The following is a 27,214-nucleotide window of genomic DNA, read 5'->3' as shown; positions in this document are numbered from 1 at the left end:
ATGTTTGAAGAGACCTGCACGGCCTCATCTCCATTTTAAACCAGACTGCTGACGTGGAGAATGAAGGTCTCCTCATGAGGCCCCTGCTAGTGTTGCATTATGTATGGCTGCCGTGAAGGTGAGAAGCCCCTTAAACAGCCCATTTGAATGGAAAAGACTCATTGACAGAGACTCGTTAAGACCACAGAGAGCATTTTCAGGTTACATTGCGCAACACAGCAAACTGCTCTGCTGTCAAATTAGCATTTCGGCGCGCGGCGTGCAGCTGAAGGCCGAGGCGCCCGCTCCCCACGCGGCCGATAGGAAGCCGTTTTCCTGATTTCAAAACGTGGGCCCGGGAGCCAGAGGGCTCACACGCCCTCGGACTTTCGTCTCCTTTACTGTCGGGACACGTCGGAGGGGGAACGGCCTCTCCCCCGGCATACAGGAATGTGGATCTCTATGCGGGGGCACGCGCTGCTGCTGCTGCAGCAGAGGCCACTCCCCACGACGGAGGGGGAGAATTTGAAAAAAAAAAAAATCGGGCGCTGCAGCGTGTGGGCGTCACACAGAGAAGAGACCGAACACAGCGGCACGCGTTCTAGTTGTGAGAGTTCACAAGTGGGAAGTCTAGTTTGCATTGAGAGAACCAGCAGGTCCACAACCTCGACTAAAATCTAAAAGGGTCCTTAAATCTGGACGTGTAAAGCCGAGTTGAATAGAAGCGTTTCCATTTCAGTTAATGAGTTTGTATCGATTCTAAATGTGAAAAGACCTTGGGTCCCAGGAGTTGTTTTTTTTTTCTAAAGCGAGCTGTACAGTAACATTTCATTAATCATTTACTGCCAGACAGCCGTATTGTTGCATAATGTAACTTAACGAATCGCAGCGCAGCATTTTATCATAAAGCTGGTGAACTAGACAAAGACAAACAAAGACCAGGTTTTACTCTGCAAATAAATCAATAAAGTTTTTCCCTGGAGAGCCGTGTCCGAAGCAACGGTTCCAAAAGCTGAAAAAGGAATAGTTAAGAAGTATAAAATTCAACATTTCGTCGACTTGTGTCAAGACACCGGGCAGCCAATCAAATTAAGCATCAGAAATAAATCAAATAAACATGGTTAGAGTCCTGAAGTAAGATATTGGATAAAATAACCATCCACATCTCTATGTAAAACAGATCTGACAACCAAAGAGAAAAAGATGCTTGACGTCACAGTTGAACACACATTGGCTCTTTATTTCAACAGCTCCCCCACGAGCTCGTAGCAAAATATTCAAACCACCCCATTCGTTATAAACTGACATCATTAGAGGGGGAAGACATGTTTGTCTGGGAAGATTTAAAAAAGGAGGAATCAATGCGAACAAAGAGCAAAACTCCTCACGCTTGCTGACCTGCAGCATCAGAAACATCTCACTGTGCAGTTAACAGGTAGTACGTTTTGGCTTTGGCATCTTCTGAGGGAGAAAAACTAAGGCCATGCATTGCAACTGTTTAGGAAGTAGAAGGAAAAAAGCCAATTGTCATCAAAGTAGCCAATTTGCATTTTGGGACGCCTAGAAAAGGCGTACAGATCAATGTCTAAAATGGGGAAAACAGTTCATTAAAATATATTTATATAAAAGCAGTATCAAAAAAAGGAAAAAAAAGAAAGCACCTCACCATTTTATAAGGGTATTTAAATTAAGTGCTTCCATAAAAAGGTGGGACAGGGACAAGAGATCCAGTGGGGACACAGAAGGACAACCTTGGTTGTATTATTGCAATGTGGCAGTGATTCGTGCTGCAAACCCCAGCAGAATATCAAAAAGTAGGTCCAAGTGGTTCTTAAAAGCGAGCGCATGAGGTCACCTCGGCAACCATTTCAGGCTCCGCCCATTCTGTCCCCGCTCTGAGATTTGCATAAATAACTTTGCTATAGTTAAATGAAACTTTTAGGGCCTTCACGAAATCCCCTTCTGGTGGCACAACGCCAGAAAGAATTTCCTCATCGGTGGGGTGGGAGTAGTTCAGGGTGAGGGTGAGGGGGGGGGGGGGCAGTGTGTGGGGTGGGAGTAGTTCAGGGTGAGGGTGAGGGGGGGGGGGGCAGTGTGTACGAGGCGCTCAAAGCTTCTTCAGCCGGCTGTACATGTCCCGCTTGCTGCGCTCGCCGGCCCAGGTGCGACTCTTGAGGCGAAACTTCCTCAGGTCCTCCTTGAAGTCCTCGTGGTGCATGGGCCTGTAGGCCTGAGGCTCACACTGAGACTGCGTGGGAGAGAACGGGTCCAGTTCAAGGCAAAGAAACCTCACACAAGTAAAAGGGTCACAGATTACGATCCGACTCAAAAAAAAAAAAAAAAACACCAACCTGGAAATGGGGGAAGAAGTCCTTGTAGCCGCCCTTGAGGATGTAGAGCTCGGGGTAGTGGAGGACCGGGTACTCGTTGACGGCGCGGTCCCGCTCGCGCACGAAGCGGCACATCCGGGGGCCGCGCTCCGACGAGAACTCGCAGTGGAAGATGATGACGACGCGCTTGTCCGGGCAGGACGGGACGATGGGCGTTTTGAGGAGGAAGTCCTCCACCTGGTCCTCCTGGTGGAGGTTCAGAGCGCCCTGCGGCGACCAAAGACCCAAACGCCTGTGAGAGCGCGCTCGCAGCAAGAGACAATGGAGCACGTGACTGGGAAAGGACTCGCTCACCTTGATGTGTCCCCCGTCAAACTCGTAGGGGTAACGGCAGTCCATGACGATCACCTGGTCCACCAGCTGGTCAAACTGACAGGACAGAGCCGCCACCATCTGAAGAACCACAGAGACGCTTAGAAACGGGGCCAGCAGTGCGCGCAGCGTCGGGGCGGCGGCGGGCGCCGTACTCACCGTGTCCGGAGTGATGTACTTGAGGTCTTGGTGTTTTCCTTCCACTGTGGGCAGCACAAAGGGCTGAAAGACAAAAAAAGAAAACCGATTGGATCGGACGCGTCGCTCCACGCGGGCCGCTCGGCGGAGGGAGGAACACGGTGCCGTTACCTTGGTGAAATCCCCGATCAGCTCGGTGGAGCCGTCCTCGCCGTCCAGCAGCTTCTCGATGATGTCCGTCGGGCAGAAGGACTTGGACCTCTGCAGCAGCGAGCAGCTCTGGGGGGGGGGGGGGGGGGGGGGGGGAAGAAGGAGAAAAGGAGGCGCGATGAGAACGTGAACGAGACAGTTTTCTCCGACCCGGTTTTGCCCAGAAACGTCATTCCAACGGGCCGGTCAAAGGATCTCACCGGTCTCGGGGATTCGGGGTTCTGTTCCACGGTGGTGACCTGCGATCCCGCCACGCTGCGTCGCCTCTTCACCCGCACCGGCGTGTTCTCGTCCCCGGGGTGGTCGGGGCGCTTGGCGCCGGGGCGGCACGGCAGCGGGCCGGGCGCCGAGGGGGAACGGAACAGGCTGCGCGGCCGGCAGTGGATCACCGGCTGAGGGGGGGGGAAGGAAGGCACATGACCAAACTCAACCAGGCATTTGGGTTTTAGGAGCTTAATGAAGTGAGTCGAGGGCAGAAGCAAACATTTCGGCGTCTGGAGTCACGTGACGAGGACGCAGTCTTTCAGTGCCCCGGTGGACGAACTTACAGAATCTTCTCCCGAGCCGTCGGTCACCAGCGGCGCCGTGAGCAGGCTCGCCATCCCCATCGGCATCCCCGAGTCGTTCTGCAGGAGAGCGGGTCACCAAACGTTAGACACCAGAAAGAAACCAGCCATGGCTCGGATCCATCATCTTCAAACACGGCGGGACCTCACCTCCATGTTGTCGTCCAGGGCCTCCAGGAAGCCGTCGTCCTCGTCGTCTAGAAGCGACGGGCGCCGCACGAACACGGGGCTGGAGTCAAAGTCGAGCGGCTGCATCGGAGGAGGCGGCGAGAACTGGGCGAGAGAAAAAGGAGTGTTAGCGTCTTTCCAGGAGCCCCGAGGGAGGGGGGGGCGGTCACGGGCTTGTGTACCATGAGGGCCGGCGCCGAGCTGGGGCGGCGGGCAAACGCGTCCTTGGAGCGACTGCCGTTGAAGGAGCGAACGCGACAGCGGGACACCGGCTTGGTTGGTTTCTTGAATTCAAAGCCCTCCTGAGAAAATATATATATTTTTTTCTTAACTTTATAAAAAGATTTCTCTTTTCACAGCACAAAGCTTTTGACCAAATGAAAGTGTGCTGAGCCCCAGACCATAATATACCGTATCCTGTGTTTAGCTTAATCTACCTTTTAAAACCTTAACTTAAAAGATATAATCCATACAATGCAATGCAGTCACCACGGCAACAACCAATGGGTTGTGTGTGTGTGTGCGCATTGCAGAAGTTCTGTGGTTGCCAGTGCATCGATTACATCATCACTGACCTCAGGCAGGTTTTCCTTGTTCTCGCAACGAGGGCCGGAGGCGGCCGACATTCTGGAGGGCGGCTGGCCAAATATTCCATAGCGGTGGGAATCGGTTTCCTGTCCTTTTAGAGATGGACTAAAGCACTGGAGCTGCAGCTGAAGGGGAAGAAGTGGGGGAGGGGGGGGGGTCAGCAGAGGCTCAGCAACCATAAACAAGCTGTCCCAAAGAAGCTTTACAGCGGGCGATGTTTCAAACTCTTTGAATACGTTGCTTTGATCCATAGCATCATGGGTTTCATATTATGAGGAATGTGGATGACTGAGAGGCAATTTTACAAAGCCTCAATCAGCCTTAACAGACAGATTAAAAAATAAGGAATATATATACACACTTACTGGCAATGAGTTGATTCTTCTAATTGGCATCCTCCTGTAATCAATAGAAGACACATTGTGGTGAATACAAACCAAATAAAACTTTATTGAAGGGTAAGATACTTCAAATGAAATCCCCCATGATGAGGTTAAGCGCAATATAACAACTTACTCGTTGACAACGCGGCTCGAATGTTGAATGGCTTTTTCAAACCTGTGAAAGGTCATTTGAAAACAGATCAGAATGTAGAAAAGGATGCAACTAACCGTTAAGACAGAAAAAGCATAAAGGTTGCAAACAACTATTTAAACTGTTAGTTGTGTGATCCCTACATTTTAAGATGTAGAGACCACAGAGTGAGACGTCTCTGAGGCTCCTCGTGCTCTTACAAAACACATAAAGGAATCTGGAGGACCGGTTGGACGAGAGGAAGTCGGGTGAAAGGATGCAGGCGCGAGGGGGTCTCTGCGTCCCAGCGATGCCCACCTGTATGCTAAATGAGCAGAGAGCTCATTCTGAGTGGGGGAGGGAGGAGGGGGCCGCAGAGATCAGCTAATCTACCACATGCTTGCTGGAGCCAACGCCGCCAACCCCTTTTCTGCAAGAGCCTTTTGTTAGTGGAGGAGAGAGCGTGTCCCATTCAATGCAGGCCGGGAGGAGGGGGGGCAGTTGTTCTGTAGGGTGCCCTCCTTTCTATGGCCCCTTGACGCAGAGAAAAACGCAAACCCCCCGACCCCCCCATTCCTATTGATATAACTGCATAGGAAGAGTGTGCCAAAAGCCAGAGGGGGGGGGGGGGGCTATCATTAAACACCAAGCGCCGGGCGGTGTGTCCTCCCCCAACCTGGAGGAACTCCTAGCAACCGGGGGCCAGAGGTGATTGAGGTCTTGAGGACCAAATGCGGCTGTAAAGGAAGTCTCACATTGGACGGCAGCAGATGTCTGAGGGTCGAGAACAAGGGGCCACCCAAGATTAGCAGAGCGAGGCCATGCTGACCAACCAGTGCAGATAACAAGGCCCCATCACCAACGCCATGGTGAGAGCCTGTCGCCCAGTGATGTGTTCCAATATTTATCATTCAAATATTTGCAAAGTTACAAACGAGGAATCTGAGAAAAACCGCAATACAATTTGTTTTTTGTCCCTCCCGAGTTGTCACAATGGTTTGAATGCAAAAGAAAGATGACTTTAAGCTCATGTATCAGCAAAAAGAAGAAAAAAAAATTTTTGAGCATAACGTTAGACTGGAAAGTTAAGATCACATGTCTTTATCAGTTAATCTTCTTACTTAAAAAAAACAAAAAAAGAAGCCATTCTCTGAAAGCCAACGGTAGAAACCATAATCCTACAGATGATGCACGCCTGGCTCAGCTGAGCACAAGCACAGGGTGGAGGTTGAGTTTGGGGTGGGGGGGTGTCTGGATAAGCAGAGGGGCACAGCCTATGGGCTGATTGATTAGAACAGACATGAAGAGGACAGTTCAACTCACGAGTCGTCCATTTCAACAGCATCCATGGGGCTGGGGGAGTCCATGCCGAGGCCTGAAGGAAGAGAATCGTCTCGGGTCAATAAAAGCATCATTTGGTAAAGTACCAACACCGATGGATTAGAGGCACATACCCAACCGGCTTAGTGGAAACAGTAAATTAAATAACTTAAATAAAAAGTAAGTCACAGACCACGGAGACAATAGATCTTACATTTGGCCCCTGGGGCATCACTTCCACAGCATCAATTAGCAGAGACAATGGCTTGTTCGGGGGGACTCACCAGCATCAGAGGAGACGTCGGAAGCGAAGGAGGGAATCTTATCAAGGCGAGCATGCTTTCTCCTTTTCGGGGTATCGCATTGGCTGCGTGGGGGGGGGGGGAAGAGACATGAACATTAAAATGAGCCTGGGCAGGCTATGGAGACACCAAGTTGCATCCATGTCTTGAACAACAGCCGTAGTGAAAAGTACAAGAACAGCTCAAGCGTAACAATACCTTCCGAGTACGGCCAAGTTGTTCATGTCCAGGGCCAGATTGGTGACCGGAGACAGCACAGCGGCGGGTCCGGGGGAGAACAGGTCCCTGCAGTGGGAGTTCTTTGTGCTCATCTCGGGGAGAAAGAGCGAGGAAAGCCCGGGGATCCCGTCGGGCCTTCTTTTCAAAACAGCGCTAACAGGACTAGTTGGGACAAAAACATCATCCGACTCCATCTTTTCACGTGCGATGGGTTTAAATCCTGCAGACGGTATCGCTCTGCGCAAGATTTGGTTGGGATTTGGGGATGGAAAGGCACGAATTAGCAAGACGGTCCAAACTTCAAGCTAACCCGGAAGCTAACCAGTTAGCTAGGAACAATTTAAGAAAACATTTCCAAATGTAGGATCCGAAACACCGGCTGGAAGTGGTTTCGCACGGAGTAAAATTTGGATGTTGGTTCTTCTAATTGCTAAAGCCACATCGCTGTTGTGTGTGTCAGAGAGCTGCAGCAGCGCGAACTCCCTCTCTGACAGCCCCCTGGTTTCTGAGAAAAAAAGGACTGCAGCAGCACGTATTTATGTTCAAAATAGAAGCTCCGGAGCGGCAATATTTCAGCCAATCAGCGCCGTTGTTAGAGCAAGCGGACCAATCAGAGCGGAGGACGACGCTCCGTTGTTGTCCCCTCACCGGATGTGGGAGAGAGGAAGGAGGAAGTGACACAACCCTTTAAAATATACATCTTTCTTCTCTGATATCTTTTGTTCTCGACTCTCTACTGCGGGTTTTTTTTTAGCAATCGATTCATCAAAACAGAAAATATATGTGTAGAACACTGATGAATAGATCTGCTTTTTGGACGTTAGATACTTTATGATAAGGGTAATCATGGTTGTTATATTAGATAGATAGATCAGTTAGTAAATCAGTTTCTCTCCCGTCCAGTCCCAGCAAAGCTCACGTTTGTCTTCTCTCTTAAATCCTTTGAAATGTATAAATGTTTCTAACAAGGACAAACAGAAACGACACAGAAGTGACAGAGATGCATCCATTTAATGTACACTGTCCCTCGCTGTGTGTAGTTAGAACTTTAGTAACTGGAGTCTATGAAACCAGTCGTGAAAAGTATTTTAAAGGAAACAATTTGCTTATTCTTTGCATTTGTTTCCCTGATGTAAGGCAGCAAACAGGGCAGTTTTAGTTTCAGTGCTGCTACTTTCTTTGTCTTGCAGCTGTCTGTAAATAAGACCCCCATGTGACCATGTGTCACTACAGGTTTACTCTTCAGGCCTCCATTTTGAAAGGCTAAAGCACTGTTGTTGCTCTGCTCACAGGGGCCATAACTCATGTTTAGAGCGCTGAACACAACATTTCTAACAAACAGGTACACACACGCCTGTAACTAGTTCAACCAGACTGCTGAGGCAGTCCAACCGACACAACCAGACAGATGTTCCCAGTAGAAACACCTCAGCATTCAGCATACCTCTGAACAGGTTTCTTTTGTGCTTCTGCAACTCTGTGTTTGATTCATTTTTTAGATTCCGCCATCAGGAGACCAGGTTCCTCATACGCAGTCCTGGTTGTTGTTTACTAAATGTGCAGTTATGTTTAATTCAGATTCCGGTCTCTTGTCATGCAGGACAACACCAGTTCTTTTGTATTCAGAAGAGGAGGCCTTTCAGCAGCATTTTGAGCCAACCTGGAGCTGTGAGCACGGGGGCGTACTGACCTCCGGCTCGTGGAGGAACCACCTTTCACTGCAACACTCTTTGTTCGGGTAAAGTATCTGCGTGATTTGCATCACCGATGTAAATTAAGTTTAATGAACTTCCCTGGAGAGGTTCTACGAGCCTGGGACTCCGGGCCCCACAACTGAAAAGAAGAGACATAATTAAGGGGGGGGGGGGGGTGGGGGGGTTACACCTTCTTCTCTCACACAGACCAGCACCAACAGACGCAAAGATTCACAATGTGTCGACGCACCGAGGCTCCTGAGGCTGAAACAAAAAGATCACTTCATCTCTCTTTCATGCATTTCAAAAATCACATCATTCTAAATCTTGTGTTTCTTATATTTACTGATTCATGTTTATGCATTATTGTTTATAAAGACAATCTGGACAGATATGTCACAGTTCATCATTATCCCAGAGTCAGTGACAGTAAAAAAAAAGAGTTGCAAATAAAAAAAAATAAGAGTAGATCTAGAGAAAATTAATCAGCAACAATTTTGATAATCAAATTCAAAATAAATAATCTTACTCCAGTTTCTGCAATCTGCAGATTTGCTGCTTTTCTCTGTTTTTCATGAGCCAGGATATCTTCGGTCAGACAGAACCTGGATTCTTTCACCAGCTCTAATCATCTAATGACCTTATCAATACTATTTCAAGCATTGTTTCATCTCTTGTCTGATTTCTGAACGGTTTTGTGTGAAACTCTTTGCCTCCCGTGGTCTCCCCTCTAAGAAATGGTTTCAGCCTCGATAGCTGAATGGAACCAAACACACAAATCATGTGCACAAACCTGAGTCAGCGACAATGGGATTTGGTTTTAACAGCTAGAACTTCCTTCTGTAAAAACAACAGAGACCAGCGGTAACCTGCAAACAGAACTGATTTAACTTAATAAACACGGTAAAAGCTACAATAAAATGGATAAAGTGTATTAAAGGTTATCTGTATTCATCTGGCAGCTAAACACACAGTGTGTGGCTTTGTTTTTAACCTGTAACAATAGATTCTTCCTCACCGACGGCCTCATTAGGCACCAATCAGAGCTGCTTTCAAACCCTCCATTTACAAACATGCACACACACACACACACACACACACACACACACACACAGATACACACACACTATCTGCCCACTACAGTTTTGTCTCTCTTAGGTTCATGAGTTTCTGCAGCTACAGATGTAAACGGATGAAATGTAATATGATCCTTTGTATGGAATGTAATATGATCCTATACATATATAATATGTATATAATATGTACATATATATATATAGTAAATAAATAACTATTAATTATATTGTAAATAATTCATGTGAAAGCCCCAAAGGGAGCCAATTGAATCCCTAACAATGTGGTGTTGTTCCACATACAAGATGTGAAATCGAATCATACTTTTATACGTGTACGGTACCCTCAAAGTTGTCCTTAAATTCGGTGTTTGTGTGAATGGTCCAGGGAGGGACAACTGACGGGGCAGTGATGGCAAGACGGCCAGAGAGCCGCTGAGTGGACCCTTACGTGTGCGTTTGCATTTGTGTTATCTGTAAATGTGATGCAGCGGCATTAGCATTGACGCTAGTTCAATCGGGCCATTGACACACACACAGGCCGAGATAGGGAGCAGCCAGACTGTGTGATGACGCACCGGAGCTCTGCTTAGTTAACATGAAAATGTCTCCCAGCGTCATTCCCAGCAGTGTGTGTTGTGTGTTTTCTCTCTCGGCTACAAATGGCCCTTTCTTTCCCCCCCGAGAGCCAGTTACTGTGACCATTAAATACGATTAAATAAGAGAGCAACCACAAAATCTACAATCTGTCTTTTTTTTGCATGTAGCCCCCCCCCCCCCCCCCCCCCGTTGTAACCCGTGACCTTGGGTTCTGCGATGGATAAAAAGCACAAAGAAACCTTTGTTGTTTGGCTCATGACAGCGGCATTAATCTCAGGTGAGTAAATAAATACTTTTGGTGTATCAATTTTGCTAGGCTAAATTAAGCTAAGCTAAGCTAAGCTAGCTGCCTGTAGCATTACATTACAAAATACTACTACACCTGAAACTACTGTGCAGAACAACAGGACGGCCTCAACACACCAGCTGTTCCTTATTACAGGATTTCTGACTTTCCAAAATGAGCTCATGTTGACATGTTGACATCTTGTCAGCGCCTTGTGTTTCAAGTGAGTAGATTAAAGCAAAGGACTCCCAGTGCAGCGTTATCCCTCAGTGTTTGTGTCCCTTTGTGTGTCACTTTGTGTGTCACTTTGTGTGCTGATGTGAAGGTGGGAAACACACGACTCCACCAACCTTTTAAAGGCTTTTCATTTTTTAGTCGAGCTGCTGCAGTGGAGGAAATTTAATAAGTAACCACGGCGTCTTTTCCTGCTCGAAACGCTCCTTCAAAGAGAGGAATGAAGGCACATGGAGACGCTGCAGCCCCCCCCCCCCCCCCCCCTCCATGGTGTTCATCCATACCATTGTTCCCTCTTATTGTCCCCGCTGGTGTCAATGCAGACTCTCCCCATGTAAAGGTCACCGGTCCACTGGTCACCCACTGACCAACCAACCACCGCCCCCACACACACACACACACACACCTCCAGGCCCAGGTCGAGGAGGAAGGAGCAGACATCTGCCGGCGGAGGAGGAGGAGGAGGAGGACAGATGGACGGCTGGGTGGCGGGAGAAGGGTCGGGCCTCCGGAGCTCTGGAGGCAAAGGGAGACAAAAGATGGAGGAGGGAGGGAGACGGGAGGCCGTGCGGTGGGGGGGGGGGGGGGGGGGGGGTCAAAGGGGGTCAGAGAAAGGAAGGAGGAGGAAATGAATAGAGAGGATTTATTTCATGTGACAATTGAGAAGCATCCAAATTTAATGCAGCAGAGTATCAAAAGGTATCAGTACCTAATCTGGATTAGAATGAGTTTTCTTCTCCATTTAATCTAAAAGAAGACAACATGTAGATGAATTGTTATTGGACGACTTCTTGTGTTTTGACCGTCTTTGAAAGAAGTTTCTTCTTCTACCAAATGAAAATAAAGACGTTTCACTTATTTAAAATGAGCTATTAATCCATGTGGAAAATATTTGCGGTTCAAACTGTATTGTACATTAGAGAATAGCGTGATATATGACGGCGTTTACATGTTTAAACGTGAGGCCGGGCTTCTTCGTGGGCTCGTGTCCCTCCGTCGAGTCTCGCTGCAGCAAAAGCACACACAAGCCGCCAGGGCCTGCGAGAGGATCTGTGTGTGAATACACTCGAGTGTTGAGAGCCTTCCTTTAATTAGCAGATCTTAATCTATGCGGCTCCCCGTGTGTCGGGGGCTCAAACTCTGAGGCCTGGAGATACGTTACAAACCGCCAGCGGTCTCAGGAGAAGCTTCATGATCGGACTTAAGTGTCTTTCTCAATACGGTTCAATCAGTGGCAAACAACTGTGATTTGTGCTTTTTTGATTTAACATGAAATCAAACAAGCAAAGTTGTGCGAACGATAATATCATTAATTGATCATTTGTCTAATGTGTTTGTCAGTCTTCATTCCTGCTTTGTGTTCTCTTTAAATGGTGTATAAATAGTTAATGAATGATCAATACCACACTATAAAATGTTTTATTTAAATAGTCAGACGGGAATAACCTTCTTCCATTAAAGTCGTCTAATTAGTTTGATTCTTGGTCAGGAAACCAGTAAGTTGTAAACTAAAGGTGGTTTTATCTTCAGCTTCTTTCACCATCTGACTTTTATTATATAAAGACAAAGTCTAATCTCATGCCATGTCATTAAGGATTTGTAAAGTGGCTATTAAGATAAGTTATGCTGCAGGTTTAATAAATCCTTTCATCATGAATTTATTCTAATGTACAAAAAACAGAAATGTTTTTGGTCATAAAGGAGAAAGAGATGCGCTTGATTTTTATTTGATAGAATCCACAAATAATAATAATGTCTTATGTTTAGTTTGAAATAAACGTTTTGGGGATTGTATTAAATCCGCCTGCTCTCTGTGTGTCACCGTTTACTGATGAACTGAAAAGAGTTCAATCCCATCCAGAAGTAGAGAGTACTGCCGTGACACTTCCCCCTCTGTCTGATGGGAGTGATGGGGACACGTGTGTGTGTGTGTGTGTGTGTGTGTGTGCGTGTGTGTGTGTGTTACATACATCTTGAATACTGCATGTGAAGCAGTTGGCAGCGGTTGGGCCATCCATCTGTCAGAGACTGAGCCCCATTTAAAAAAAGGATCAGACAGAGAGTTATTAATCATGCATGAGGTCAGGGATTAAAAGTTAATGAGCTCAACAAGTATCAAAGGTAACGTTATTAAATGTTCATAAACTCTGCAATTAGCAGCCCTTGAATGTAAGGTGTCCCGAATGATTGATCCTTTATTAATAGTGGATTAATTGAAGGTTTCGGGGGGGTTAAACATCCCGCTCAGAGGACACTCGGCTGTCACTTCATGCTCTTCTTCTGAGGTGAGAGAACGTTCGGGGTGGAACTCGTCCACCATCGGCTGCCCCACTGCAGCACCTCGTCGTCTCCTTCAGCGTCTTCGGATGAGATTAAAAACGTTGGTCATCAAAGATCTCAAAGGTTTGGGGTATTTTCTCAGTGTCGTAGTGGAAAGTCTCAGTTTTTCGCCATGAAACACGAGAGCTCGTCTTGATTGTGCTGTGATGTGTGTCTGGTTTAATGCGTCTTATTAGTATTTTTAAAACCACCTGTAAAAGATTATTTATGTTCAGAAGGAACATACAAATTCACATATAAAACACTTCCATGATATAATTGAAATGCCATTTGATATTTGATATTTTTAAACACTAGTTCATCCATTTCACACAATGTATTATTATTATTAATGATACACAGCATTTCAGCAGCTGACGCCACCTGCTGGGTGTTTGTAGAACTGCAGGCTGGATCAAACCCAATCTGGGACTACAGGAAAGTCTGGGCTAGAGGGGGGGGGGGGGCTCCATCTAGAGGCCACCTGAAGAATTACAGAGAGGTTTAGAGATCGTTCATTTGTTCATGAATCAACAGCAAGAGGCTCAGAGGTCCATTAACAGATTTTAAACTATGTTTCCTTGACCAGATTTAAAATGGAAGTCAAATATTGTAATTAGCTCCATAGGAGCTAGGCATGAAACGTTTGAGATACACATTAATATGCAGCATGGAGAATATCAGTCTGGAATTACACAACTATACAACTTTAATATTTATCATGATTATGTGAAGTATACAAGGCTGCATTTACTGCACAGACATCTGCTAATATTTTGATATTTATTCCAAAATCTTGTGTAATCTGTGTGTTTGACGTCCTTTTTCCAAACACATTTTGTTATGTCATTTTTATATCCGTTTTTTCAATTGTTGATTTTGATCAAATTCTATGTAATTAATTTGGGTCAGTGGAGTGATGTGAGCACCTCTGGATGAAGACACGGTGGTGTTTCATATCGCTTGTTCAGGTCTCTCCTCGCTTGCTTCTACCCTGCTCGTCCACCAGATGTCCCCAGATGTTCACCACACCTCTGGCAGCCTGTGCGTGTGTGTGGTCCTGTTTGAAGTGTTTGGTCTCTTGTAAAAAAACACTAAATTAGCCACAGTGCCCCTTGCTTGTTGCGGAGGTTAAAGCACGAGGAGGAAGTGAGGTGTAATGCGCCTGTAGGTGGGCTGTCTGCGCTGATCACTGAGTCCATGGCGCCTCGGCATTGTGAGCGTATCGGTCTTTGTTTGGAGCTTCTCCGTGGAGACCGCTGCTTTGATCTGCTGCTCAGCCCAGAGTTACGTGGACGGGGACAATGGAGAACCACCTAAGGTGCGATGACAGTAAACCTGCATCAGTACAGAGGGGAGAAGGCCGCTGACACACCGGCCTCTTTCTGCAAAGAAAATCATTTACGTTTAAATTGTCCCCTGAAAACAATCATAAAGGGTTTAGGGAGCTCATTAAAAGACATCTATGAGCCTCACCTTTCCACCGTGTGACCTGCGTCTCCATCACCACAAACACGCACCCGCGGCCTACTGTGACTCAGTCCAACACGCAGCGCCACACGCTCACACAGCCCAACAAACACGGGACCTTCAGTGCTGCTGAGCTGTTGTGACCTTTGTCACACAAAAAGAAGCCGCTGCACAAAAACACACGTTTCACTGTGTAGAGACCGCGTTGCACTAGAGCACCCGCTGTGGATTCATCCGCCGCTGAAAATAGTCCCCAACTAAGCTTAAATGGACTCACGACGGAAGGCCGCGGAGAAGAGGGATGGACTGTTGAAGCTCTCAGAACCGTTGGGCCTCCTATGGACCTTTTATAGAGAGAATCCTCTAAAAGAAACCATTAAACCCGCTTTACACACCAGACTGAAGCCGTCCGGTCGAATATGCAGGTTTGCCATCATTTTCCCATAAAAGGCCTGGGGAGGTGGGGGGCGGGGGGGTTGAGGAAGTGTGGCAGTAATATAAGCAAACAGAGAATGTGAAGAGAGGAAATGGGCTGTCCTCATAATCACAGCCCAGGAGCAGCAGTGCATTCAGCGCCGGCTGCTCGGACGCCGGCTCCTTTCAATGCAGCGAGCGGCGCTTTATGGACAAGCCCCGACACCCACAGGAAGTGTAAACAGGGGTCAAGTGTTAAAGTCCAACCCGCCAATTCTCACCTCCATTAAAGGGGCTTGAGGGGAGGGGGGGGGCTCTCCACAGAGCACCTGGGAAGGGGCCCCTTTAAACGCCACAATGATTGGTTTCATGAAGAAGCTACGAATCAGCAAACATGTGAAATGTCCGCAAGGCGTTTACATGTCACGCATTCACCAAGTTGCCGTTTAGTTTTCCAAAGTTTCGTTTTCTAGAATCAGAATTCTTTTAAAATAAAAAACAATTTAAGCCACTATGAAGACGCAAACAGGCTTTGTGAAGAAGAAGAAGGTCTCACCTGTTGGCTCCTCTCCTCCCACCTGTGCACCTTGCTCTCTCTGCACCAAATGACTGGTGAAATAAAAGGACCCGTTCGGGTAGATACGGGCCTGCTGTGAGGTTAGGAGGTAAGGGAACCAACCCAAAGCTCAGTGATGCATGTGATACGTCGGCTTGGGTAAAGCTAGCTGGGTGCAGCGTTATATTCCTCCTGCATGAAGGTGACCATCATCCTTCTCCCTTCAGTGAAGGTCCTTTTTAAATGGCATCTTCACCTCTCCATCCGGCACTTAGACCTGACTGTTACTTCATGCCTGCACCCGACTACGTACGGGATTGATGTCCCCAACACTAAAGCTTCCCTTCACCAGGCTCTGATAAAACATACTTCATGAAGTATTTCTCGTGGGAAGCAATGATTGGTGGTTTAGTTTCCCCCTCCGTGGCGTAGTGGCTGCACGTGTCAGACAGGCCCAATACACAAGGCCTCCGTTCCCGGGACGCGGCCTTGGTGACAGTCAGCAGATACCGATCACAGTTAATCCCTCATTAAGTTGGTAATGACATGGAGGCTCTTCTCTGTGAGAGGACTCTCTGGGACTAAGTGCCCCCCCCCCGCCCCCCCCGTTAAGGCCCGAGCAGCAGAGCGCCTCGTACACGGTACCACTTCACGGGCGCCGGCGTCGATGCTAATGCTAACGGCCGCGTAGCGGGAGAAGCGCGCGGCGGCGGATGCTTGGGGGGGGGGGGGGGGGGTGGGGGGTTCGGGCCTCCTGCGACACGTGTGGATGAAAAACACACAGAATCTGCATAGTGCCGCCGTGTCCATGCTGGAATTACTCGGCTCGTTTCACATTTTAGCCATTTAGCTCGTATCACCATTACTATAAGTGCATTGTTTATCGAGATCATGACTTGTTACACGTGAATTATTATAGAACTTTATCAACTTTGCTACTGGAAGAGCTTTCATGAGGCTAGAGATCAAACATTAAAGTCTTGTTTTACGATGGTGACATCCTAAATATAAATGATCGAAGGGAGCAGCGAGGCTTTGAGCAGACCTCACATCTGGAAATGATTAACAGGTGAAAGATTTCGGTGTCTATCAGAGCGAAGGTCAGTTTAACTTGAGAATTGACTTTAAATCGTCTGGCCAGAAGAAATGCATCCTCATCTATTTCATTTCACGTCGGTGTGTTAAAATATTATCTCAATAAAACGTCATGAACTCTTTTAAACATCCATTTGAAAAGAATACTTAAAATGCAAAGTGTGTATTCTGAGCAGGGCAGAGGTGTGCACGTTGAGACGCGTTCTGGACAAGTCTCCCATGCTGGTCCCATCAAAGGCTCCCCAAACAGGAGCCTCAGCAATGACTAATCAATGCAAATTACAGTAAAAAATTGGAAAGAATGTCCTTTGTCTTTTTTTTCTTTTGCCATATTCGCAAACCTGCATAAAGTTGACGTCACGTGACGAGTTGAGCCAAAGGACGCTCATCTCGGAGCAGGTGGTTCAGTTCGTTCAACTTTAAGTCAAATCCGGCTCCTCGTGCCGCTGATGAAAAAGGACGAAACCACACGTGTGAGCATACCTGGCCTTCACCTGGACTCCCAGTCACAGTCAAGGTGAGAGGACCAGCAGGTCCCAGTAATGAGCCCCAGGGGACGGGGGACGGGGCACGGGGGGACGGGGGGGCCACGTAAACGGCTTCATAAAGTCATTAGCGCTGGATGCGCGTGGACAGGAAAAGGCCCAGATTACAGTGGCTGTTGAATGTGTCGTGCAGGCGGGAGAACGACCCCCTTTCACCTCGGTAATCATAATGATGACAGTGTTTCTCCATCCTTTTGTTCCACTCGATCACGTGTGAGCTGAGCGAGGAAGGTGAGACGCGGCAGAGTTTCTGCACTGTGATCTAATGTCACTGTCATCTGACATAACTGATCTCAATTAATACGGTTTATAGCCCCCATTGTTAGGAGATCAGGGCTTTGATCTTTAAAGGACCTCATCATGAGCTACTTCCAGCGCTGCGTTTGGTATTCTCAGATTAGAGCAGAAGGTTAAACCTCTTTTAAGCAGAAAAGGTTCAGACATTTTACTCTACAAATCTAAAGTGTTACGAAAAGGCTGCACTTTTACTTTTAAGGTGCTTTGAGTTACATTTTATGCTACTATTGTACTTTTGACTCCACTAAATGAGACAGTGTCCAGTTAAATCTCTATTGAAAAGTGAATTAAGTGAGTTAACGCAATATGATCCAAACATAATTTATAATATGACAATCAATAAATTAACAATCCTGCACAGGGAGCCGAATTTAAGAATTAAAACGTTAAACTTCATAATAATCACTTTACTTTCATTCAAAAAGGTGTAATAGACACCGTTGTCCCTGTTACCATTGAATGACATTGAAGAGAATAACTTTCCAGTTATATAACTTTTAAGTTGTTTTATAAAGAAACATTTCTCTATCATTAACATCCAACATATTATCAGCATTATCCACAATCCACACAGTATGTGACCATTAGATAGAACTTGATGTTCTTGCGTAAGTTGTTTGCACACTGAGATTCTTAAGGAGTGGAATATTTGAATTAAATAGCTTTATTAATGCTTCTGGAAGTGAAAGCAAATCCCAAAAGGGCACCACTTTGCATTCTGCAGCTAATAGCTGATACTGAATGAAGTGCTGATGAGCAGTTTCAAGCCGTTGGTGGGAAGGATGGCCCCCAGAGCCATTAGCCAGCAGCCCCTTCAGCTCCTTTCTCCTCTGGGCCCATGACTATGTAAAGAGGACCCTCGGGGACAATGGGCCGTGTATTCCTTGTCTGGCTCCAATACACAAGGGACACGTTGGCCCCGCTGCAGCACCAGGGTTCACTCGCCGATATGACCAAAAGCACACGTCAGCATGTGCAGGAGCCCCCGGGTGCAAAAAGGCACACAGGAAGAAGGGTTCTCACCGATTCACCTTTTAACTTGGACAATATTCTAAATAAATGTTAAAAAGGTCCAGCAGAAGTGTCAAAGATTTATCAACCAAAAAAGGTCAAAAGTTCACTGCCTTTCATGAAAAATAAAACAATGGCCTAAAACAATGAAATACTATTTTTACTCTGGTGATGATTTCACATTAGTTTGACTTGTTGTCTTTGCTTCAGCAAACAACCAAAAAACGTATTTGCCTGAACCCAGAAACATCTGCAACTCTTCACGGAACTCGTCCTTTAACTGGCAGCTTTCATGTTAACTCGAGGTTTCAACACCGAACGTGAAGTGGCAGATCTGTCAGGACGGAGGGGTTTTGGGTCCATGGGGGGGTGTGGGTGGTCCGGTCGTACGGGCATCACAAGAAGCATCCTTATTGTTCAGGCCAGGCCGACAAACCGTCTGTGTTTGCCATCGTCATTAGACATTCTAGTGTCAGTGGAGGAGGATAAATAGGTCAAAGGGAGCGGGCGCTTCGCCTCGGTGTTTAAATGTGTTTTAACAGTTACTTAGGGCCGCGCAGAGCCTCGGTGCCACCTCCAAATGATGGAAATGAGGCTGGAAAGTTTGCAGAGCTGGCAATAATCCGAGTTGAAAGAGACGACGTCTTTGTGTAAGAAAGCAAATCACTTCCTTTAAAGAAGCCGCGTCTTCATCTCCGAACCTTTAATGAGAGATCGATAGAACAGCGAAATGTGCCTTTTCACAGTAAAAAGTCCCTTCACGGAGTGCCTGGTCAGACCGGGCTTTCATTTCATTCACACGCAGCTTTGTGTTAGAACACGAAATGAATCCAAGCTGCAGATTAAAGGGTTGATTTTAGGAGTGAACCGCAGCGGAGGCCTATCCCTGTCTGACAATCACAGGATGGGATGGATCAACCCGGATTAACGCCGTGCTGCAGATTAGTGGAGTTGCACAGTTCGGTAAAAGAGAAAAACATCCGACCCGCTGAATCTGACGCCTCGGTTAGTGGTTCCGTTAGAGAGTCACACCGCAGCTGTTAAAACACACACTCGGGGAAAGGGGCACATTCATTTTGGACAAAACAAAAAGATGATGGGAATTTACATACAGGAGTGGCCGTTGAGACAATCACGGGTCGCGATTGCCCCTAAATTACGAGGTTGGAAAAAGTGTGTCGAAAGGATTTTAAGATAAAAAGAAGCCGAGTTCAACTCAGTGAATCTTCTGTTGTTGCAGCTCTGATTGTTCCGCTGCTTAAAGCGTCTTGTCTGCCGGCCAGAACGCAGAAGCCTCCAAATAGGATGATTTGGTAACATCAAGGCTTTCCCAGCGGTAATGATTACATTTGGACTTAAGATCCATGCAAGAATTTGTATCCCAGTAAATCTCCCGAGTTCCCTGCCCCCCCCCCCCTCCAGCCCCCCGCCCACCGGCTCTTCAAAAGCCTTGTCATTCAAAGGTTTAGGATGTTTGACAATCCCAGCTTGTACTACTCCAGCAATTAATTGGATACGATGTCGGGATGTTCGTTTCTCTCATCTGCTACTTAGAAAGACAAAGGGCCGGCGGGGGGCTGTTGACACCTCCGTGTCCGGCTGGGCTATAAATGAGGAGCCTCCGCAGGACGACCAGCATTCACCTTCCTGCCTCCTCTCGGACCAGCACCTTGATTTCTGGAAAGGATCGAGTTCTTATTTTACCTACTTTTGTTTTTTCAAACCCGAAACAAGCATCTGCCAGAATGCAGGTGCCCAACAGACCGGTGGGAGCTTATGGATACTCCGTGCGTAATTACGCACCGGCATCGCTCTACCCGCAGTACCAGGGCGCGACGAAGCCTGCCAGCGGGAAATCTTTCACCATCGATGCTTTGCTCGCCAAGCCGGAGAACGCACCCAGCTGCCGGGCGAGTCCTCCTCCGTGCGGAGAGAAATACCACCCGGGATACCCGGTTCTGCCCCTCCCGGGACACGCGGGCTTACCGATGGGTGCGTCACCTTACGCCTACTCTCCGAACATGTTGCACTCCGTGCTCCACGCGCAACCCGGATACTCGGTCTACTGCTGCCCACCTTTCTCCTACACATCCTCGTGTCGAGGAGCATTTTACACACAAGGTAAAATAAAAAAAATAGTTCCAACACTATGCAACCGGATCTTTTTGAGCGAGCTCTAAACGTCCAAATGAAACGCGGCAGTGTGATTAAACGTGACGTCTCTTCTTTGCAGCTTCAATGTCCAAAGTGAACGCGGGGCTGCACTCTTTCAAAACTAAAGGAGGCAAGTCGAAACGGATGCGCACCAGCTTCACCAGCGAGCAGCTGTCCCGGCTGGAGAAGGAGTTCGCGCGGCAGCAGTACATGGTGGGGTCGGAGCGGTTCCTCCTGGCCTCGGCCCTCCAGCTCACAGAAGCTCAGGTGAGACACGGATACACCTGTAGACATGTCGCAGCGGAAACGTATCGTACGTATGTGTACGTGGTTTGCTTCTGGGATGTTGTTCTAAAGTGAGTGTGGTTTTTGTTTCTCTCTCCAGGTCAAAGTCTGGTTCCAGAACCGACGCATCAAGTGGCGCAAACAGAGTCTGGAGCAGCAGCAGGCCAAGCTGGCCAAACTGGGCCTGGCCGCGCCGCTAAAAAGCCCCGGTTCTGAGGGCCAGGGGGACGAAGTGGACGAGGACGAGGAGTTCTCCGACCTGGACGTGGACATTGATGTGTCTGATGACTCTGCTGAGCACTGCTGACCGGACACCACTGGACTCTTTGAGACTTTTTGTACATGCTGCTGAGACAAGGGGGGGCCTGTGTCTCCAAATATGGATATTTAATAGATTTATAGTTATATATTTAAATGTTCTTGCTCTTTGATAAACTCACTTTGACTGTTTGAATGACATAATGAAATATATTTTATGACATTAATGCCAACCGTGTCCTGTTCATTCCATCATACTTGTCCAGGTGTTTTTTGCACATGCGACACAGCTGGATTCATGGGACATTTTTAAGGCCCATATTAGATGTTTAAGTCTAAAAGACAATAACAAAAGTTACACGGTTCTATCCGTGTTCTTGGTTTCAGGATCAGTTTGGAAAACCTGCTCTTCTGTCCTGATGGCTGTTCATGAACCCTGAACCCAACCCTAGAATCAGCTCAAATCACTCCAGCACAGTTAGAACTAATTAACTCTGTGTCCTTTGCTTAACTTGATTTTCAAATCTGAAATATGCCACTCATTTAGACTTCCTCCTGTACTGAAAATCTGGGCCCACGCTTTAGAAAAACAAATTGGTCTACATATAAAAGACCAATTGTCATAGTTTTGTTGAGTCCATGTCAGATTCAGACCGACTACGTTTCTATTTCAAGAGCACTTCAGTTTGGTTATTAAAGTAAACTTGAAGCAGCACATGTGACCAGATTGAGATCAGTGATCAAACCTCTCTAATGTGTCCCATCAAACCATCATTATTGCCCCTCTCCTCCCACTCTGAACATTTCCTCCTGTGTTGGATCCAAGTGGAAGTCTGGGACAGGTTTGAGTTAAGCCCTGAGCTGGTTATTTATTTGCTTATGTGAGTGTAGAGCGGGGGGGGGGCAGTCTGTCTCTGAGATGGAGAGCTGCGTCTCACTGTTTAATCTGTTTAAACGGTCAATACGCCTGTTCTCACTGCCTCTCGCCCCCCCCCGGCAGGTGTCCCGTCTCGGGCATGCGTTAAGACGCCTGGTCTTTCCTTCCAGGTGGGAGGGGGCTCCTGCTGTCTGCTGAAGCCGGCCTGGCAGACATGGGGGATGAAGCGGGATTGGGGTGTGGCTAATGACTCCATCAGAGCGGCTAATTGCGCTGGTGGAGCTGAAAGTGGCGCCCTGTGGAGAACCCCGGCACGTTAAGCAAAGACATCGCTGTAATCCTCGCGTTTGTTTCACCACAACCTTTGAGGTGATGAAAGTATCATCACAGACCTTTACGTTCCACATAGATTTAGATAGCCGTCCATGACGTACTGTCAAAGGCCAAGCACCAAACCTGCTTCTGATGCAAAACGCACAATATGAGAAGTTGATTTTTAATAAAAAATGTGTACAAATAACAAGATTGACTTTAACATCACACACAATGATATAATGTGATTGACTTCTGTGTCCAGAGACGTGTTGAATCCACCGACTCCCCTTTTGATCTGTGACATAAATGCAGTAATTTGTTGTGTACTTGAGAATAAAGGTCCTTCTTCCATGAACAAGGCCCCACCTGCGCCAAAACCCCCTCCATCAACAAGATGAGTGAAAGCAAACTCCGATCAGCTGCTCGTAAAGGGGGACATTTGAGATCCTCTTTGAAGTAAAACACATGCAGCAGAGGAGCAGAAGAAGAAGAAGAAGAAGAAGACGGCAGGTCACAGTATCAAAGGGACAAGTTTAATAAACGCTAACCGAGCAGATCTCTTACTCTGCCCCCCCCCCCCCCGGTGTCTCTCCATCTGATTAAGGCCGAGGGAGCAGAATTTGTGCAAAAACCCCAGAGAGCCGTTTCTGATGTGATCAGCCCCCCCCTCCTCCTCCTCCTCACAGCCCAACGTAATCCCATTGAGGCAAAGAAAGAAGCAGCCAGAGTCCTGGGAAAGCCTGGAGAGTCCTGGGGATGAGGAGGGGTTGGGCGGGGGGGGGGGGGGGGGGGGGGCGTCCCAATTAGCACAGGGCACCTTAACGGCTGGAAACAAGCAGACGCTGAGGTTCTAAAGACACTTTCTATACGAGGAAGTCACATGTCCACTTGCTGCTTTTATTCCTGTGGCTACAAGTTTCTCTCTTATATCTTACACTGTATTTTCTAAAGCTGGAGCAATGAGTTCAAGGGTTGAGACTCTGTGATGATGTGATTCATTGGTTCTCCAAGAGGAAGGACAACACGGATGCTCTTCTCAGCCTCTCCTATGGGAGGATTTCCAGCTAATACAGTGTGGATTAGAACAGTTGGTGGATCATAACAAGCCTTTTTGAAGACGTCATCTTGGACTCTGTGACATTGTTCAGTTTCCTGGCATTTTACAAATCAAAGAATTCTAGAGATTAAACTAATAGTGAAAACAATTTGGGCTGCGGCCAAAGTTTTTAAAATCCCGTCGCTCTAAATTGTGCTGCAATGCTTGAAAAATAAATTCCCCAAATTCTAGAGAAAAAAGTAAGAGGAAAAAATAAATAATAAAACAACAATGTCAAGTTTTGGTCGTCCAGCAGCTTCTTTATTTCTTAAGTGTTTTTTTTCTTCCTTTTTAAAAAACATTTTCTTTTATATTTTATGTTTCCCAAGTATGTCCAATTCAACACAAAAGAAGCCTGAGGAGGTTCGGCATTTGTTCTTAAAAAATAACATTTCAGCGCAATACATAGTTATAAGCTGAAACGTCTTATATTTAATACCTTTAAGACGTATCCTCAGATCTGAAATGGCCTTCGTCACGTGACTCCGCTCCGATGCAATGCAGCTCCTGTGAGAAGGTGTGAAAGTTCTCATGGAGAGCAACAACCCTCCAGCTCCAATAGAATAACGCGCGTTTTAGGGCAGTCCATTGTTTAAAAAATAAATCCTCCTTTGCATTTTATTTGCAAAGCCGAGGACCCTCCACTCCATCTAATAGTCATTAGCTTTCATTACAAGCGTTTGAAGTAGAAGGCACCCTTTGTCTGCCCGTGAAAGGGCCGCACAATGACTTCTGAGCGGCCCCCTCCTCGTCCTCCACCATGTCGACATGTGCGCAGGTTCCTCCACGGCTTCCTTCTACGGACACCACCACATGGAGAAAAAGTCCACCCCAGCCACCGGCCCCGTGAAATCCCGTTTACCGGCGTGTGACGTCACCTTCTACGGAACCACTGCGTGTTTTTAGGTCTTAAACCGCATTCTTCATGTAATAATCACATACCTGATAGCGCAATGACAACAGGTTCGCGTGCCACTTAGAGGGAACTATATGTGGAGAGAAATGCAGAAACTCAGGTGCACAAATCCTGCTCAGTACGCGCACGCGCACAGAGGAGGAGGCGCAACAGACGCCCTTTCTCGATTCGGAACGCGGTGTCAAAAGGGGGTGTTTGTTTATGCCGAGGGGGGGAGCCGGTGTGGGGAGGGGAGGGGAGGGGGGGGGGCAGTACAGGTGGCTAAACGACAGCACTTCTCGTGCGGGTGGCACAAACGCAGCGACGTGCTACTTCTCCCATCTCGTTATGATGGGGTGAAATTTTGCCCGTGTTTAAGTGGGACAGATTAGCTGAACACACAACGCTAATGCGAAACAAAACGGCCAATTAGTTTATTAATGAACGCGGGAGGTGAGAGGGGAAGCCCGGGGCTCAGATGGGCCCATCTCCACCCAGGAGAGGGACAGGAAAGAGTCCATAGTCCTAAAGGTTTAAGCGGAACACGTCAAACCTTCAAAGGAGTTTGTAGAATTTAATGACGATTTGAAAGATTCGTGCTACCTGACGAAATGAAACCGGCTCAGATGTTTTAGGGATTATATAATTCCGTTGCTATTTCGATGTTCTCAGAGTTTAATTTGTGCCGTCAGTTCTGATCCGCTGCGGTGTGACTGAAGCACTGAGGAGGACATTCTGTCTTTGCTCAACTCAAATACCACTTTAGAAAGTATAACCACAGTAATTCCTTATGATCCACTGAAACAGCTGGAGTGTAACCTCTGGGAACTGGAAGGAAAACCAAACGAGGTCAAAGGTGACCTCTGCAGGAAACCTTTAATCCTGCCCTGACTTCCTTCTACCACTAGATGGCAGCATCGGTTTAACAGTGGACTGGGTTCAGTGGACTGTGAGTGATGGCCCACCTCTAAAGGGGTCAGACAGGTAATGGATCATCAAATGTTATTTACAGACCCCCGAGTAACATGGAAATAAAGTGTAACGGTCACCGCGTCAAGTTAAGTGTGAGGTAATAATGAACTGAGGGTTGATCACGAGTTGCAACACATTATAATAATGCTTATTGAACCCTTTTCAGGGAGGACATCCAAGTTAAAACTCAGTTTGTTTTTCATTCCGGAGAGCAGCACCAATAATATGTATTTTCTTAATCATTTTTTATCAGATGAGACCTTTATCAGCTCGTTATGGCTCTTCCTCTTCGTCCCTCTTTCCCCATAAAAACACATTTTAACAGACAATGAACCGGTGAAATATACATTATATTTCATATATACGCCTTTCCTTTGAATCTGCCACTTAAGTGTGAATGAAGAATTATTTTTGATTGATAAAAAAACTTTAACTATGTTCCCTTTGCCAATAATTATTGCTTTGTGGAGCTTGGGTCAAAGTCATTTGTAATCGTTTGATTTACAAAATAAAATAGCTTGAAGCGGTGTGTGTGTAGATATATATATATATATATATATTATATACATTAACGAATTGTTAGAAAACAGTATTGACACTTGGATCATCCTGGTGAAATAAAACGAATGTCTGGAAATAAAGCTTCTTTTGCATTAAGCATTGAAATGCTACATGAGGAACAGAGAGTTTTAAGCTCTTCTAAGGTGGCGCAGCTGAACGTGAACATCCAAAAAGGAATGCGCCCTCTTTACGCACGAGCCCTTTATGCGCTTTGATGTTAACTATTCCCGCTTTTAGTTCACATCACTGGCCAATGTGTAACATGCCGTCCCTACTGCAGCCATCCCATAATTCAGACACAATGTGAGCCCTTATTAGTTGGTACAAATGATAACGAAATAAGGATTAAGGATCTTGCCACGCCACTGATGTATCGAGGAATCTCACCATCGAAAACGTATTTCGGCACTGCTCCTTTTTTCCCAGAGGGGGGAGAGGGGGGAGGGGGGGGGGGGGGGTGGGGGGGGGGGGGGTTGGTCGCCTGGGGGTGGACTGCTCTGCTTTGTTTCTGTTAATGCAGAGCCATTTGAGCATCTATTAACCAGCGGCGATCTGGGTCAGCGCGTAAAGGCCACGGGGCTTCATCCTTCGACTCGGCCCGCAAGTTCCTTCTGTTGCACTCTGGGTAAAAATATTAAACAGACTGAAATGTGACCTGAAACAGGTTCGTCTTCAAGGGGAAAAGGTTTGGATTTTGAAAAAATAAAAAAATAAAACTAAATAACTGAGCTATTTTTTCGAATCACAATCGACATACAGACGCGTTTCGAAATTGTTCAACAGTTGCAGTGAATAAATTCAGATGTGTCACAAAACGCGGGTTTAAAAAAAACAATAACAATGGAGCTTTTTTCCACCACCAGAACGTCCCGCCGTCTTTAGGAGCCTTTAGCTCTAAACGTCTAATCAACAACTTGTTTTACCTCTTCATTTCCATCGGTAATGATTTTCTAATGCAACCACACGAGCGTATTAAATGGAGAATGATTAACGTGGTTAGTGGAACCGGATTCTCTCCACACACAGAGCCGAGCCCAAAATAACTGGGAGTGTTATCGTCTTTGGATTTTTATTTTATCAATGCATTGGAAAATCCTGAAGGAAAGCTGTGCGTCCTTCGTGTTATTGAACACTGGCACGTTCAAGAACAACGTGGTACTTTAGGTTATTATTAAATTGGTGGTCATTTATAGCAACAAGTTATTCTATATATTTAAAATATCACTTCGTATTTTTTCTTATTTTCAAACAGACAGCTTTCAACGTGTTGCGTAATGCGAACACTGCAAGGGGGGGGAAACTATTTAAAGGCGACCAACTCTTTGCTGAGGGAAAGGGGAAATCATTTTTTCTTGTTGATAAGACAAAAAGACAAAAAATGATGTTTCAGCGCGCACGTATCACCTGAATCCGTTTCTCAGACGTGGAATAAAAAGTGTAAAGAAGGCTGTGAAGACGTGACCTTTGCAGCCTTTCCCCGCTTATTCAGACAGATTAAACAC

The 27,214-nt window shown here is 46.7% G+C and overlaps 2 protein-coding genes and 1 long non-coding RNA gene across 6 annotated transcripts; 1 reads left to right on the top strand and 2 right to left on the bottom strand.

Moving 5' to 3' along the window:
* Window positions 1-1,104: 1,104 nt before the first annotated feature.
* On the bottom strand, window positions 1,105-7,759 carry cdc25b (cell division cycle 25B). Its single transcript, XM_037485914.2, has 15 exons — window positions 6,685-7,759; window positions 6,469-6,551; window positions 6,188-6,239; window positions 4,868-4,909; window positions 4,717-4,750; window positions 4,339-4,476; window positions 3,946-4,065; window positions 3,746-3,868; window positions 3,578-3,655; window positions 3,230-3,421; window positions 2,991-3,098; window positions 2,841-2,903; window positions 2,664-2,762; window positions 2,331-2,576; window positions 1,105-2,227 (listed from the first exon to the last, which is right to left on the bottom strand). The coding sequence occupies exons 1-15, from the start codon at window positions 6,897-6,899 to the stop codon at window positions 2,087-2,089; spliced, it is 1,734 nt and encodes a 577-aa protein (XP_037341811.1). The 5' UTR covers window positions 6,900-7,759; the 3' UTR covers window positions 1,105-2,086.
* Window positions 7,760-10,996: 3,237 nt separating this feature from the next.
* Window positions 10,997-14,811, bottom strand: LOC119228090 (uncharacterized). 4 transcript variants are annotated; one of them, XR_005121418.2, is made up of 4 exons: window positions 14,388-14,811; window positions 12,563-14,296; window positions 11,302-11,339; window positions 10,997-11,108 (listed from the first exon to the last, which is right to left on the bottom strand). It is a non-coding gene; the product is annotated as an uncharacterized LOC119228090 (long non-coding RNA). The 4 variants fall into 4 exon arrangements; XR_005121419.2 differs by lacking the exons at window positions 10,997-11,108; window positions 11,302-11,339 and adding an exon at window positions 11,374-11,630; XR_005121421.2 differs by lacking the exons at window positions 10,997-11,108; window positions 11,302-11,339 and having other exon boundaries at window positions 11,645-12,952; window positions 13,296-14,296.
* A 5,233-nt stretch (window positions 14,812-20,044) lies between these two features.
* On the top strand, window positions 20,045-21,077 carry noto (notochord homeobox). Its single transcript, XM_037487397.2, has 3 exons — window positions 20,045-20,420; window positions 20,533-20,720; window positions 20,839-21,077. The coding sequence occupies exons 1-3, from the start codon at window positions 20,045-20,047 to the stop codon at window positions 21,043-21,045; spliced, it is 771 nt and encodes a 256-aa protein (XP_037343294.2). The 3' UTR covers window positions 21,046-21,077.
* The last annotated feature ends 6,137 nt before the right edge of the window (window positions 21,078-27,214 follow it).

The sequence above is a fragment of the Pungitius pungitius genome, chromosome 14 (assembly GCF_949316345.1).
Source record: "Pungitius pungitius chromosome 14, fPunPun2.1, whole genome shotgun sequence".
In the NCBI taxonomy this organism is placed as follows: Eukaryota; Metazoa; Chordata; class Actinopteri; order Perciformes; family Gasterosteidae; genus Pungitius; species Pungitius pungitius.
This window is presented reverse-complemented; position numbering and strand designations above follow the sequence as displayed.